Genomic DNA, 14,559 nt, shown 5'->3' with positions numbered 1-14,559 from the left:
TTGTTAAAATATATTATAAACATATTGCATGGATGTTATTGCAGGTGCTCTGCTTGCAAATCACTGGTGTTTGGGTGATGACAAAGATTCAGAGCTTTGCACTTCTACAGGTGAGTTTGAGACTGTGCAAGACTGTGTGTGTTAGTGTGTGCAGGATTGCAGAGAATGGTGTGTGTTTCTTCCTCTACTCAAACCACATGTCTAATGCTAAATGTTCATTATCAAAGAAGGTCAGGGCAGTTTCAGTTACAGATGGGTAGCCAGGGCAGTTTCATTTCATCATCAAGCTTATAGAAAATATGAGATGTAGAGGCTGCCACCCACACTTTCTCAGCTCACCAATCCCACCAGCCTCCCATCCCCTCCACCTGGCTAACCCCTCCTCCACTTACACCTCACTCACCTCCTTTCCTATCCCCTCATATCTTGCCCAAACCTCCTCTTTAAGCTTGGCTGAACCCTCCTTCCCTCACATTCTGACCACTTACTAAAGCTACTGTGATCTTCTTTTACATCCTGCACTGACTGCTTTTAAATGAGGCCAGCAGGGGCTTTAGAGAGCAAAACCACTCTCTGAAGGGCCTCCCATCCTCATTTAAGCAGCTCATGTGGGCTGGAGCTAGAGAGTTGCTGTATCCTAAAATACTCAGCAGTGTTTCGGTGTGCTGCTCTGGTTCGCCAGAAGTGGCTTAGTCATGCTGGCCACATGACCCAGAAGCTGTACACCGGCTCCCTCGGCCAATAAAGGGAGATGAGCGCCGCAACCGCAGAGTCAGCCACGATTGGACCTAATGGTCAGGTGTTCCTCTACCTTTACCTTTAAAATACTCAGCCTTTTGGAAATGTGACATAGGATTGCCTCATAAGATCTTTTTGCTTACCCATAGCTGTCAACCTTCCCTTTTTTTGCGGGAAATTCCCTTATTCCAGCGCCATTTACCGCTGCTTCCTGCTGCTATCCCGGATTGTAAGATATCCCGTAGACTATCCCCAGGACAGGTGAGGCTGCTGATTCCTTATTTTCAAATCTGAAAGTTGACAGCTATGTGCTTACCTAACTATTAATCTTCTATACCTTTTAGAAGATTGAGAGTTTACAATCCCAAATTTCTAAATAAAAATTTAGGTAGTATTAAAATGCTTTAAATAAATAAAACAGAGTAGAACACTTGCATGCCACTTACCCCAAAAAGAAAAAAATAAAAGCAGTTTACAACAAATAATTATGAAAAAGCTGTGCTAAAACGCTATGTTGTTGTTTAGTCGTTTAGTCGTGTCCAACTCTTCATGACCCCATGGACCAGAGCACGCCGGGCACTCCTGTCTTCCACTGACTCCTGCAGTTTGGTCAAACTCATGCTGGTAGCTTTGAGAACACTATCCAACCATCTCGTCCTCTGTCGTCCCCTTCTCCTTGGGCCCTCAATCTTTCCCAACATCAGGGTCTTTTCCAGGGAGTCTTCTCTTCTCATTATGTGGCCAAAGCATTGGAGCCTCAGCTTCAGGATCTGTCCTTCCAGTGAGCACTCAGGGCTGATTTCCTTCAGAATGAATAGGTTTGATCTTCTTGCAGTCCATGGGACTCTCAAGAGTCTCCTCGAGCACCATAATTCAAAAGCATCAATTCTTCGGCAATCAGCCTTCTTTATGGTCCAACTCTCACTTCCATACATCACTACTGGGAAAACCATAGCTTTTACTATACGGACCTTTGTTGGCAAGATGATGTCTCTGCTTTTTAAGACAAAAATAATGGCGATAAAGAAATCTAATTCCACATGATTGCTGAAATGTTCACCCTTCATTGCAGCTGCATTTTCACTAATTCTCTGCATTCATTTATGTTTTTTCTTTATTTCTTCCCTTCGTTTGTTCATTCTCTAGGTGAACTTCCTGCTCCGGATTTATTCTTGAACAAAACTTTGGTTCCTGAAGGGGAAACTATCACGGCACTATGTGCGGCTCCAGCAGAGGTTTTTCTGACTGGATTTTTTTTCTGTAAAGATGGGGCTCCTGTTTCATCCAAGAAAGCAGCATCTCAATATGTTCAATACATAGTCTATGCATCGCCGAAGAATGCTGGCCAATATTCCTGTGGTTACCAGCAGAAGGATGCAAAGAACCAAGTGAAGATATCTGCCCTCAGTGTTGCTCAGAATCTGATTGTCCAGCCACGTAAGATTGCATGGGATAGTCCCATTTAGAGCTCCAACCAGCCAGTCATGCCATATTTCAGCACTGTCCATTTAATTCCCCACCCATTTGGTTTCTATTCCCTTATGACAAGAGTTAATCACAGCCACAGAGCATATTCAGACTTCCCTGGAGCACATTCATATATTTATTTAAATGAAAATAGGTGCTGTTTTGCACCTAATGCAACAGATGTTGGAGGATCTGGCCAATAGCATGGAGATGACAACACTTCTCCAGGAACAGTGTTTAATAGCGTATTAAAAATAGGTATTGCTTTTAGGCAGCTTATCAAAAAAATTCATTATTTATGTGTCTAGCCTCTAGGAATGGGGCTTAGGTCAACCTAAGTCCATCCTGTTTCATTTCTTATGGCACATCATGTTTTTCTAAAGGTTACATGTGTTCTTCCATCCAGCTCATTAATACTTTGAGTAGGGCCAATGAAATGAATGGTTCTTTGTCATAACCATTGATTTTTAGTTCAAATCAAACCGATTGTAATAATGCACACAGACATATATATACATTAATGTACACATTTTGTATGCATTCCTCAAAATATGAATTTTATCATTGCTTTTCAATGCATTTCCAAATAAAATACACTGGTTATATTAAAATACGTATTTCTGTGGGCACCTTTTGTGGCAAAATCCAGAGAAGTGTGTGATCTAATCAGGAGTTGTATTCTGATGCACAGTTCAGTTAGGCACCACTGCCTTGATAGAGCTCAATTATGAGAGCCTTGTTGTTCTTGATGGGATGATGAGCCATGCTTTTCTGATATTGTCCATGTTTTTCCCCACCCAGGTTCTTATGATTCCAATGGTAAGTAAGCAGCATTAGTGAGTAAAAATATTGATTTATCTTACTGTTTTAGTATGCCATTTTAAATCTTGACACAAGAAGAAAACAATGCAATTCATACTCAAACACAATCATGAAAAGAAAACATTTTTCTCATTCCCATCAGAGATCATTAATACCCTAATGCCACATTTATAGAATCTTTTTGCCACTGTGGGAAGTTTGATAGCACTCTTGATGTCAGTGTCTGAATTTCTCTCCTTTTTGACAAATACAAATGATTGTCATCAATCAAGAGCCAGTTGGCTATACAGAGAGTCAGGGAAATGCATCACTCCTTACTGCTTTTCTTGCTATTTGTGCAAGCTTTTCACCATATCACTTTATGCCCCATTCCATGCCCAATAAGCATGAGACGCCTTTGCTCAGCGGTAATGTGGCCCATAGATTGCAGCAAAATACTGGGCAAGGTTTCGGTCAGTATCTTTTCTCTGTGTGATGGGCTGTCCCATGAAACCCTTGCTGAGGACGGGAGGCAAAAGCCTATATAAGTATGTTTTCCCTAGAGCTCACAGCCATTTTGCTTTGAGAGCTTCCTGCCTGCCTATCCTCGGGTGAGAGTCTTCACTGAGCTATTTTGGGTTGTTGGTTGACAGGACCAGAAAGGAATTTTTCTCTCTCAGCCTGATAGGCATTTGGTTGGGGTTGGGGGTTTTTCCGCCTTTACCTCAGTGAAATTATGACTTTCCTTTGTTAGGCGGAAGAACATTGTTTGTATGAGGGCGGAAATGGCATTGGTCAGGATCAACATACTAAGGGCGGGCCCATAAGGGGCTGGAGGGAAGGATTGACCATGGCAAACTCAAGCGTGAGTTTGGTATCTGCCTGGTTGAAAAATGCAGCCTGGTGCCCCAGTGAGACCTTGCTTGCTTGGCTTGCACCATGGCAAGGTTTAACTCTGGCTGACTCCTGTCGTACAGGTCTGGAGTGATCCAAAGGCACCAGATACATTCCTTCAACATGGGGCTTATGGAATGATGATCTGATCCTGGGACCCAATGCCATGCCAACCCTTGCCCTGCCTGCTGCTGTCAACAAAGATTTGGCCTAATTTTATCCCATCACTATTGAGCAATCTGGTTATTTTGCTGCTCACATGGGTAACATAGTGCACTTGCCTGGGCAAAAAATGATTAAAAGAAACCAGCCACAAATAGATCATTCACATCCACTGTAAAATTAACTTTCATCAATAATGAGAGTTTTAAACCTCAGATAATATATATATTATATAGAAGGTATTCAATAGTTCAGTTATGACTGGAGATTATGTAAATGATAAGGTCTGCCTCTTCAACTTGCTGTAGACATTTCAAGCAAACACCAAATTCTTCAGCATTTTCCTCTCTTGTTCTCCCCTTCTCTAAAACACCCTCGAAGGGTGGATAGGATGGAAAGAACTATCCAGGAAAGAACTATATTTGAAAACTGAGAGGATTGTTCTTCTTTTACTATTTTATTATATGTTGCAAACTGCTACAGGAATTTCTTTTTCTTCTCTGTTGTCCATTGTAAAGGCCTTTGGTGATATACAATAAAAACTGATTGATACTATTTGAGAGAATCAAAAGGAGTATATAATCAGAGTAGGAAAAGTGTTATGATAAACTTGTACATTCGTCCCACAAGTATCAAACCATAGAGAACTTGTTAATGTCTATCTGATGATTTGTCAGCTGTCTCTGGTCATATCTGAATAGAAACCCAAACTTTCTGATCTTTTTCTATTCGATCCAGGTCAGACAATACCTACCTATATTTGGATTCTCCGCTCCTCATTGGTGCTTCTTCTCCTGATCTCAGCTCCAATCATCACCTATTTCATGGAGAAGTGTAATTGCTCCTAGGTCGGACCTAGAAACTAGGAAATCCCATTGGAAGAAAGAAAAATGCCTCCAGACTCTTCTTTTTCTATCCTCCACACCTCATCCATCTATTCACTTACAATAATGTTTCCAGTATTTTACTAAGCTGGTTTTGAGCTTTAGGGTTCTAATAAATGGCTTGGGTTCATGACATCTGCTAGGCTTCTCAGAAGTTTTTATAGCAATACAGCAAAGGTGACGGCATAGTATTAATGGACATCTTCAAGGGATAGCATTTTGTCTACTGGGATTTATATTATTTGCTGCTTATTTTAACATACCTATGTTTAAAAATATTATTTGTATTTCTGCCAAATAAATTGTTGAGCTACCCTTCCCCAGAAAGGGGAGGTATGGGGAAGTCGGTGAAGTAAGGTCTAAGAAAAAAGGATTCGAAATTATACATGATTGTTTATGTGTTTGTTTGTTTGTATTGTGTAATGTTTGTGTTCATAAAAACTGTGAAAAACCAATAAATTTTTTATAAAAAAATATAATAATAAATTGTTGAGCTATTGTGTTGCTTTGTATTGTGCCGTATTTCTATAGTATGTTAGCCACCAGGTGTGTGCTATGTTTACACAGACCACATTCTATGTAAATGAGTAGAGAAACAGGTACACAGATAGTAAAAAAATTATATGGGGACCCTCAGCTGGTAGACCATGGTGGCCAACTTTGGAGTCCAACCCCATTAGCCAACTTTGGTAGATGGATAGGGCAACCCACCTGTCCATCACATGACATAAATCGGTCAAAATCCCTTCATACATTTCCCAAACATGGGAACCACAAAGGAAGGGGGGGTGTCCACCCTATGTTTTGCAAGCCACTTCATGACATACCTTTCAACCTTCAAAATTAAAGACTTAAAGGAACAGCACAACACGGCTTCAGAGAGCTACCCTGGAAAGGAGGAACTTCTCCCCTCTCCTCAGCAAGGCATACTTTGCTCCAGCAAAGGGACAACTGGGGGCCCACATGAAGCTACCAATTGTTCCATTGAAGGCCTGGCTTTATTTATTTAGAAAAATATTTATATGCTGATATTCATACGTATATATCAGAGTGGTTTACAACAATTGTATATAAAACCATATAATAAGAACCATATTAAAAGGTTAAAATCAGAAACAGGCTGAGGATGTCAGGTGTAGGATGGGTGGACAGGGCTTCCATAATTTGGTCAGCCAAAGGAGGAGATGTCATGGGCCTTGGTGTGCCCGTGGACTGGAGGCTCCCCACACCAGTGTAAAACCAATCCAGCCTCTGGCAACTTTCCTCCTGGCTTATAAATCGTTCTCATCCACAAAGGAATTCTTATTATGCATCTCATTCCGCCCAAGACACAAACAAGTGGGAATGAGCAGGTGAAGATTTTAAAATGGGGGAAACAACGTGAAAGCACTGTTATGCTGTATACAATCTTGTGACCAGGGATTCCAAGCGGGAGAGCAAACTGTCCAAATGAACTGTCCCAAATGTACATACCAAATCAGAAACACTTGTAGAAGTAGATTGCATTGTGCTGGTATCTATCCAACCAGTTGAGGTAGTGCTGCTCTCCTATGACGCTGAGGACTCCGGCTCAGAGGACCAGCCTCCTTCACTGTCAGAGTCAATGTCCACTAAAGCCCCTTTAAGGGAACTGGTCCCTCTCATAGAACGCCAAACTAGCTACAGGGCGTGCCTGTTTAAGGCTCAGTTTGAGCATGACTGCTGAAAAAACAGCTCTGCTTTAATAGAGTCCCCAGGCTGACCCCTGCAAGGAACCTTGTCCATAGTACTTTCTCTGTGATGCCTTGTTTTGCATCCCTTCATGTCTGAGCTGCTGAGGTAGTCAGTCAAAAAGGAGAGCAATTTCGTAGGTCTCCTCCCCAAAGGAACACCTTACACACCATCTCCCCAGCCTCCATTTACTTGGAAGACTTGAAATCCTTCCTCCTGCCATGAACGTTGCATGAGTACTGCCTATTTCCCAGGAAAGATGTGCAGGCTGGATTGCCTAGGATTGCAGATTGACCTCCAATTCTGTATCAAGCTGTCGTCATCCAGATCCTGATGGACTACAACTCCCATTTTCCTTTACCATAAGCCATTCTGACCGAGACAGATGGGAGTCCATCAGCATCTCAAGGGCCACAGCTTTCCCTGGCTAACTGTATGCATTATGTTGGCATATATACAGGGCACTTCAGATACTTGCTAAGCAGGCAGATGGGGGCAGCTAGTTTGCATATCAGTGACAGGTGGGACAAAGACAATGTTTATTAAATGTTTTGATCACTTTCAGAATTTTTTATTCCATTGCTCTAGTTATGTTTGCTAACATGGACTCTCTCATGAGCAAGGCTATTGGTGTTACAGTTCTGAAAGGTGAATTTGAGAAATAAGCTAAAATATGAAAAAGGCATTAAAAGGAGAGAATGGAATAGGTACTGAAGCCCCCAAAATAGCACTTACATTTTCTGAAGACTAATTTACCACACTGGTTCAGCCTAGCATCTATTTTGATGAATATACTTCCTTCCTTTGAGGTTTTTATGAATGCATTTCTAATAGATTGGCCTAATGGCTATGTTTAATTTTTGGAGTTTAGTTTTTGCAGTTTTTGCCATACACATCATTGCCTCTCATGAGGTTCCTGTATCTGTAGAGGTGGGTATCATAGAAAACGTATTAGGGAGCAACCCTTTGCACAAAAAGTTATAGTAAAGCAAAGCAAAGTTAAAGCGGCATGAAGTTTAACCAAATCCGAGCCTCATTTGAGAAGCAGAGCTGCTGCTCTACTTAAGCCTGCCAGATGGATAAAAATCCTTTAAATGCGGGTTTATGCCAGAATTCCAGGTCACAAGATCTAGATGAATGGGTTTAGGATCCAGCGTAAACTCTTCTTGGTCTTGACCATGTCATGCCACCGGGATGCTCATTTTGAGTAAGTTACACCAGTCTTGTCTCAGGTAGCTTTGGCTAGGTAGGCTGAGCCCTGGTTGAAAGGGTTGAGCAAGTTACATCTTCGACTGAGCCAGGGTTGGGGACTTAATGCTGGCTGAACCCAGATGAGCCAGGAATCAGCTGGCTTAACAAAAGAGCCATTGCATCTCAAACTACCCATCCCTACAAATCCTGCCATGGTGCTTTGACCAAAAGAAGCAATCCACCCACTAACTATTTGGGTAACCTAGGGACCCTGTTATATAAAGAGCCAAGTCCACGGCCCCCCACAAAAATGTTTTATTCTTTTCCTGTCGTGATATTCCTTATACTGAATTTACATAAAGAAGAGCAGCTGCAGGGAACAGGTAAAGGTAAAGGGACCCCTGACCATTAGGTCCAGTCGTGACCGACACTGGGGCTGCAGCGCTCATCTCGCTTTATTGGATGAGGGAGCCAGCGTACTGCTTCCGGGTCACGTGGCCAGCATGACTAAGCAGCTTTTGGCGAACCAGAGCAGCACACGGAAATGCCGTTTACCTTCTTGCCTATTTATCTATTTGCACTTTGACGTGCTTTCGAACTGCTAGGTAGGCAGGAGCAGGGACCAAGCAACGGGAGCTCACCCTGTCATGGGGATTCGAACCGCCAACCTTCTGATCGGTAATTTCTAGGCTCTGTAGTTTAACCCACAGCTGAAAAAGAAATGAACAATGGAACAAGAATTTGCTATAAGTAAGCTTTGATGAGTTTCTCTCAGATTACCGTATTTTTTGCTCTATAACACACACCCGGCCATAACACGCACGTAGTTTTTAGAGGAGGAAAATCCGAAGGCATGCCACCCGTAGGCATTCCCTCCATAACACGCACAGACATTTCCCCTTACTTTTTAGGAGGAAAAAAGTGAGTGTTATGGTGCAAAAAATACGGTAATTTGGAAATTGTCGCAGTTCTTCGGGGCACAGAAATAATCTTCCTAAGCCAGTCTAAAGGCTCACTGAAATTACCACTTCCACATCTCCAAGGAAGCTGGAGCCTCTTTCCATGGGGATACTAATAGAATGGTAGAATCCTTCACACCAGAGATAGAATGTAATAAAATGAAACTGGTAGCCAGACAGCAGGAAGGACCAGGGACACTTGCCTTACAAAATGGTTGCTCTTTCCACTTTAACATCAGAAACTGCTGGACTCTCACAATGCAGCCCAGGCACTCTCCCCTCTTTATAGACCATGTTACCTAGGGGGTGGTTTGTGTGCATGGGTTTGTACATGCTTTAGCTCCATTTTGGGAATATTAAGGGAATACTGTCTGGCGGGGGGGGGGATTTCTTATTTATTTCCCTAGAATGAATTTTTCACAGCAATTCATGTCTGAATCTTCTCTCTATCATGTGAACTAATCTACTTATTTTCTGAGGGGTTTCTGGTGGGGGGCAAATAGGATAACGGATGAAAACCTACTTTTATAACCATCAAATATTATCTCTAAGTGAATGTGCCTGACGGTCATAGATGCGTTGAATAGTCCACCTGAAGACAATGTATAAAATTAAACATCCTTGAGTGGTAGCTGCAGCCACATGTGGGGGTGTGCCCAGGGGAGGGGATAGAAGCATGCATGCTGCAAAAGTCGTGATGATATCCATCTCATCTGTGAGAGAAGTAGAAGGAGCGGAGAGTCAGAGGTGGGGAAGAGTGGACAAACATCGGATTGGGAAGCCAACTCCTGCTCTGCCCTGATGAATCTCTTCTGGGTTCTCTGTAAGTTTGGGTAACTGGGAAGAGAATTTGTAGATATGGTCAACCTCTTGAAAGATCTGGGGAAAGTAAAATCCATAATTCCCATCAGAGCTTTCCTAGGATAGTGTGTGTTTGTAAGATGGAAAGACTGATCATTACCAAGAATGGAGGAGTGGTTGTTAAAATTAATCGACTTAGCTGAGATCGTGAAACTGACATGTTTTATCAGGGAAATTCTGGAGCATGTGAGGGAGCAGGTGCCTGTGTGAGAGGGGGATCAGCACGATTGGCGGTGGTGGATGGCACGGTGGGAAGTGGGTGATCGTAAAACTTTGACATACACCCCCCCCAAAAAAGAAAAAACTCAACAACTTTGTCCAGATCTGTAGTTTTGAGAATGTGGAAAGCTGTATGATGATAGGTTCCTTGAAGCTTCCATTATAGATTCTAAGTCCTATGCAGAAGAAGATGGTATAAAGCATACAGGCACAAGTTAAGCTGAGTTAAAGATATACCAGATCCAGCCCATTTTCAGAAGGGCTGCTGCCCTGCCTAAGTGAGGCACTGGAAAAACAAGCTTTAAAAATACTGTTCTGTGTGAGGTTGCCAGGACTCAAAAATGATTTGAATGAGCTTAGGTTCCAGTTTAAGTCACCTGCTCCTTGCCACATCCCTGCAGCAGCCTTCTGGGGAACTTACAGCATAGGTCGACAAACTAAGGCTCGCGGGCCGCATCAGGCCCAATTGCCTTCTAGATCTGGCCCGCGGACGGTTGGGGAATCGCCACATGGATTGCCAGCATGTGGATTGCCAACGTGCACGTTCTTTTCCTCTCTCTCCCTTCCTCTCCCTCACACGGCAGTGCTTTTCTCCTCAGGGACGGAGCAATCTTGTCCCACACCGGGCGCCTGCCCGCCTCAGCAGGGCGGCACTGTGAAGGGGCCGTGTGACACCAGCTGCCAGCTGCTGCTGCATTTTCCTCCTCCTCCTCCTCCTCCTCCCTCTCCCTCAGTTCACCCTTTCTTCCTCCTCTGCACTGCTTCCTCGCAAGCTTTCTTCACTGCCACCTGCCTCCCTCCCTCCCTCCTTCATTCCTCCCATGGCATTCAGGCGGGTCGTTGTGGTGGCCGCAGCTACTGCTTGTGGATTGGCAGGTGGCTATCTTCTTCTCCACGGTGCCTCTCGGAAAGCAGCAGCAGCAGGTGGTGGGTAAAAGCTCCAGTGACGCTCCAGTGATGCCCGGGTTCCCCTACCTCCATCCACGGCTCCTCTGCCAGGGATGCTTCTGTCTTTGCTGGCCAACGCAGCTTCCTACCCCGCCACGGAGACTGGCTGGCTGGGGAAGCCCAACTGCAGCTACTGGAATGACAAGTGGGACAGGTAAAGTGAAGCATCTTCAGGCCTCTTCGCAGGCAGGCAAAAATCATTCATTTTTCTCTCTCTCCAAAATCTGCAGGACAAAGTCTGCAGGACAGTGGACCAGCCCCCTGCTAAAAAAGTTTGCTGACCCCTGACTTACAGTGTCCTCAGCTTAACTAGCTGAGCTATGATGAGCATATCTTTGTCTGAGCTTGAGAGATTTACTGTATGGTGAGCCCAGCTGATGGAGAGATCTGCTGTATCCTAAACTGCCTATGTCTTTAGATCTTTTCAAAGGATTGTCCCCCAGCACTGCAGAAAAGCCAAGCTGTTTTCAACATACATTTTAAAAAAATAAACTGAAATAAGACCTTCCTCTTCAACTTGTGGAGGACATTTCATGAAAACACCTAACTACTTCTCCTCCTCCTCCTCCTCCTCCTCCTCCTCCTCCTCCTCCTTCTTCTTCCAGTACTATCCACAAGAGGATCAAGGATTTCAGTTTAAGAATGGGTTATACAACATAATGTAAATGTTATACAATAAAATGTAAATGTACACATTAAAGAAGTGTTGGGAGAAGGAACGGTGTGAAACACATGGGGGAAAGGGCAATTTTATTGGTTCCTGCTCAGCTCTGCATTCACACATGCTTGTTTAATCTCTTTCACACACCATGCACTCCTTTTGCACCCAGAAAAAAAAAATTACACCAGAATAGGGGGTGCTCTGGTATATAGGAATCTTGGCAATTATATGCCTTTACATTAACTGCCTTTACATATTGTTTGCATAATTGGAAACTACCAGCAGGGGCATTCCAGGGGGGGGGCTTGCTCCGGGTGCCATTCCAAAGAGGGGGGTGACAAAAAGCTGACCCCTGATTGGCCGCAACCCTCTGGGCACACGCCATTTGCCGTGCCCCCCCCCGGGCAGTGCACCATGCCCCGTGGGTGGTGCACCACACCCCCGGGATGCACGCCACACCCCCTGAGACGAGCACCGCTCTGGGGACCAGAGCAGGTTGCTTCGCCTCTGACTACCAGGGATTGCTAGAAAACACTTAAGACAGTCCAAAAAGGCTGCAGCAAAAATAACAGGTTAGGAGAATTATTAAATCATTGCTCTGCCCTTGTGTTTACTTGTTAAAACATATTATAAACATATTGCATGGATGTCATTACAGGTGCTCTGCTTGCAAATCACTGGTGTTTGGGTGATGTCAAAGATTCAGAGCTTTGCACTTCTGCAGGTGAGTTTGAGACTGTGCAAGTCTGTGTGTTTGTGTGTGTGCAGAATTGAAGAGAATGGTGTGTGGGGGGTGTTCCTCTACTCATTCCAAATGTGTAATGCTAAATGTTCGTTATAAAAAAAGGTCAGGGGTGTTTTGTTTCATCATCAAGCTTATAGAAAATATGAGATGTACTAGAAGCTGCCACCCACACTTTCTCAGCTCATCAATCCCACCAGCCCTACATCCCCTCCACCTGGCTAACCCCTCCTCCATTTACCCCTCACTTACCCCCTTGCCTATCCCCTCATATCTTGCCCAAACCTCCCCTTTAAGCTTGGCTGAACCCTCCTTCCTTCTTCTATACATTTTTAAGAATTAAATTGAGAATTTGCAACCCCAAATTTCTAAATAATAATTGAGGTGGCATTAAAATGTTTCAAATAAATAAAACAGAGTAGAACACTGGCATGCCACTTTCCCCAAAAAGAAATAATTAAAAACAGTATACAATAAACAATTATGGGGGGAAACAGTGCTAAAAAGCAATACAGTAAGACAAAAACAAAGGTGATAAAACAATCTAATTCCACATGATTCCTCAAATGCTCACCCTCCATTGCAACTACATTTTCACTTACTCTCCGCATTCACTTATGCTCTTTATTTATTTCTTCCATTTGTTCTCTAGGTGAACTTCCTGCTCCTGATTTATTCTTGAATTCAACTTTGGTTCCTGAAGGGGAAATTATCACAATACTCTGTATGGCTCCATCAGAGGTTGTGGTGACCAGATTCTTTCTCTGTAAAGATGGGGCTCCTATTTCATTCAAGAAAGCAACATCTCAAACTGCTCAATACATAGTCTATGCATCACTGAAGAATACTGGCCAATACTCCTGTGGTTATCAGCAAAATAATGCAAAGAACCAAGTGAAGACATCTGCCCTCAGTGTTGCTCGGAATCTGGTTTTCCACTCAGGTAAGATTGTAGAAATGATCGGTCTAGGGTTGAAATGAATGACAGACGAGTGGCAAGTGTCATATGGGAGGCATCTACCGAGCATGTCTCGGGTAGTCCCTTTTATTGAATATTACAGCAGTGCCACATATGTGCTTGTTGCTGATTGGTTAACACAAATACAAGGGTTGCATATAGGCATTAATCATCAATAGATTAAAGGTTGGGAAAGGGAACACAGAATTAGACAGGCATGAAAACCTCCTTATTAAACAATTACTAATGATTGATATGGCAAAGCTTAACAGGGCATAACTATTGTATTCCATAGATGTGGTCAACCATGCTTTAAGAACAGGTCAGGATATGATGTTTCATGAACTCAATGTGAACCGAACAATCTAGGAAGGAATGTTTCAGCTCAGAGCAGTTTGCCAGTCTCATGTGCAGAAGCAAATGTGCAGAAGCAAAACTTCCCATCATTTGCAAGAGAATGTTGCATGGTGGGATAGTCCTGTTTCGAGTTCCAGCTAGCCAGCCATGCCATATTCAAGCACTGTCCATTTAATTTCCCACCCATTAGGTTTCTATGCCCCCACGACAACTGTTATAGCCACAGAGCATGTTCAGACTTCCCTGGAGCACATTCATATATGAAAATAAGTGCTGTTTTTCACCTATGCAACCAATGTTGGAGAATCTGGCCAATAGCATGGAGATGACAACACTTCTCCAGGAACACTGTTTAATGGCATTTTTTAAAAAATATTGCTGTTAGGCAGCTTATCAAAGAGTGATGCTTTTGCAGCCTGTTAAAATATTTATGATTTATGTGTCTAGCCTCTAGGGTTGGGGCTTAGATCAGCCTAAATCCATCCTGTTTCATTTCTTTTGGCACATCATGTTTTTCTAAAGAGTGCATGAAAGGTTACATATGTTCTTCCATCCAGCTCAGTTATACATTGAGTAATGAAGTGAATGATTCTTAGTCATAACAATTGATTTTTAGTTCAAATCAAACCCATTGTTATGATGCACCTTAATATATACATTAATGTACTCATTTTGTATGCATTCCTCAAAATATGCATTTTAGCATTGCTTTTCAATGCATTTCCAAATAAAATACACACGTTATATTAAAATACATACAAAGTGGGCCCCTTTTGTGGTAAAACCACATTACAAAATCCAGAGAAGTGTGTGATCCAATCAGGAGTTTTGTTCTGATCCACAGTTTGGTTTCGCACCACTGCCTTGATAAGAGCACATTTATGAGAGCTTTGTGTTTCTTGATCTGTTGATGAGCCATGCTTTTCTGATATTGTCCATGTTTTTTCCTGCCCAGGTAATTGTCCTTCCAATGGTAAGTAAGCAGCATCAATGAGTAATAATATTTA

At 42.9% G+C, this 14,559-nt stretch overlaps 1 protein-coding gene across 5 annotated transcripts in view; it reads left to right on the top strand.

The window, feature by feature from the left end:
- LOC310691947 (uncharacterized protein) overlaps positions 1–14,559 on the top strand; it is a 52,902-nt gene that overhangs the window by 13,119 nt on the left and 25,224 nt on the right. For 2 of the 5 annotated variants that reach the window (XR_014518619.1, XM_083472239.1), the window contains exons 2-3: positions 45–110; positions 1,885–2,193. Coding sequence is in view for 1 of the 5 variants with exons in the window: in XM_083472239.1 (XP_083328365.1) it covers positions 45–110; positions 1,885–2,193 (375 nt within the window). In the remaining 4 variants the exon portion in view is untranslated. Of the gene's footprint in view, positions 1–44; positions 111–1,884; positions 2,194–9,528; positions 9,630–12,153; positions 12,220–12,889; positions 13,181–14,507; positions 14,526–14,559 lie in introns of those variants that run through there. The other 3 variants (XR_014518620.1, XR_014518618.1, XR_014518617.1) reach the window with 3 other exon arrangements.

The sequence above is a fragment of the Podarcis liolepis genome (assembly GCF_965112155.1).
Source record: "Podarcis liolepis genome assembly, chromosome: 13".
NCBI classification, from domain to species: Eukaryota; Metazoa; Chordata; class Lepidosauria; order Squamata; family Lacertidae; genus Podarcis; species Podarcis liolepis.
The sequence above is the reverse complement of the archived record's forward strand: the minus strand, read 5'-3'. Positions and strand labels throughout refer to the sequence as shown.